Here is a 2,020-nt window from a genome sequence, read left to right on the forward strand (position 1 = left end):
TCCTCCTCCTCCTCCTCCTTTTGAGACAGGGTTTCTTTGTCTAGTCCTGGCTGTCTTAGAACTAACTAGCTCTGTAGTCCAGGCTGCCCTTGAACTCACAGAGATCCACTTGCTTCGTCCTCCTGAGTGTTGGGATTAAAAGCATGCACCACTACTGCCTGGCTTTTACTGCTTTTCTAATAAATGTTTAATGTTTCAGAGATATTGGTGCAGTTAACCTACATTCTTGAATCTATACAGCACACAGGGCAAGGTGGAGTTGTTGCTTGCTAATATGAAAATGGTCAAAACTTCCCTTGTGTTTACTTTAGATGTGTGTTTTTTTTTTAATCCTACTTCGTAATTCTTACAGCTCCGTCTGATCGTTTGTATTTTATGTTTCCAGGTTCCCTGGCCAGCTCCATTTTTGATCCCCTTAAGTCTCTTGTGGGAGCTTCAGGAGGAGTCTATGCATTGATGGGAGGATATTTTATGAATGTTATAGTGGTAAGACTTTTGGGAATAGAAGTTTTAAAGACAGGGTCTCTCATGTAGCCCAGGCTAGCTTGGGACCTGATAAATAGCAGAGGATGGCCTTGACTGTATCCTCACCTGGATTTGGATCTTCGCATCTGTACCTGCCAAAATTACAAGCATGCACCACTATTCCCCATTTCTGGACTTAAAAAAATTTGTCTATTTAATGTATTTTCTGCACGTGCATATGTGTATCATGTGTCTGCCTGGAGTCTGTGGCAGTCAAAACAAAACAAAACAAAACAAAACAAAAAACAAAAAGGGAGAGGGGTGTCGAATCCCCTGGAGCTGGAGTTATAGATGGTTGTGAGCCATTGTGTGGGTGTTAGACTCAAACCCAGAACCTCTGGAGCTACCTCTTCAGCTTTTTTTTGTACTTGTTTTCTGATTCATCAACCTTTACTGAGTTCTTATGAATCAAGAATTTTTTGGTCGCTAGAAAATGAAAACCCTCCACCCAGCTGTCATAGCCTCTTTGTGCCACGATGTGACAAGAATACTGCGTAGTCAGTCTGCATTTCCATTTCTACCTCTTTCAATCAATAAATTTTCTTCCCAGGGGACTAAAGTCTGATTAAAAATAACATCCTAGGGCTCCAGAGATGGCTCAGTGGTTAAGAGCACTGACTGCTCTTCCAGAGGTCCTGAGTTCAAATCCCAGCAACCACATAGTGACTCACAACCATTTGTAATGGGATCTGATGCCCTCTTCTGGTGTGTCTGAAGACAGCGACAGTGTGTGTGTGTGTGTGTGTGTGTGTGTGTGTGTGTGTGTATCATCCTAAACCCGTATATATAAAGCCAGTGAGATGACTCAACAGGTAAAAGCTTTTGCCACTAACCATAAACATGAGTTCAATCTCCTGGACCTACATGGTGGAAGGAGAGAAACATTCCTATGATTTCCACATGCAAGGAATGTACACACACAAGAGGCACACACATGCATGCATGCACATATAAAACACTACAATTATGAAAATATAATTAAAAAATAATAGTCTATTCCTGGAATTTCCAGTTATTGTAAAAAGTGAAAGAGATGACATTAGTTAAATCCTTCTGAACTACTACTGGGAAAGAGAATGAAATATCAGAAGAATATTAACCAGAAAGGCTTAGATGCATTTTATAGATTCACTTCCTCATTTATTGACATTAGATGTTGAGTTTTATATTACTTGTATTTAATTACTGGCAATTGTGTTATTAATAAAATTAAACACTATGTTTTGTTTTGTGGTCCAAAGTATAGCAGCATTGGCCTTCCCTGATGCATTTTAAAAGTTGGTTGTTGCATCTATCGTTTACCTTGTAAATATCTGACCCATAAACATTGCTTTAAACGGGGTGTGATATCCTCGCCTTTAATCCCAGCACTCAGGAGGCCAAGGCAGGCAGAGCTCTGTGAGTTTGAGGCCATTCTGGTCTACAGAGTGAGTTCCAGGACAGCTCGGGGGGGGGGGGGGAAACCCAGTCTTGAAAAATAAAGCAAACAAAAAAA

General features: G+C 40.6%; 1 protein-coding gene across 2 annotated transcripts in view; it reads left to right on the plus strand.

Annotated features, from left to right (window-relative positions):
• Rhbdl2 (rhomboid like 2) overlaps positions 1-2,020 on the plus strand; it is a 43,170-nt gene that overhangs the window by 36,769 nt on the left and 4,381 nt on the right. For both annotated transcript variants that reach the window (XM_021201093.2, XM_029540325.1), the window contains one exon: positions 386-486. In XM_021201093.2, the coding sequence (XP_021056752.1) occupies positions 386-486 (101 nt within the window). The remainder of the gene's footprint in view (positions 1-385; positions 487-2,020) is intronic.

This window comes from Mus pahari, chromosome 6 (genome assembly GCF_900095145.1).
Source record: "Mus pahari chromosome 6, PAHARI_EIJ_v1.1, whole genome shotgun sequence".
Lineage (NCBI taxonomy): Eukaryota > Metazoa > Chordata > Mammalia > Rodentia > Muridae > Mus > Mus pahari.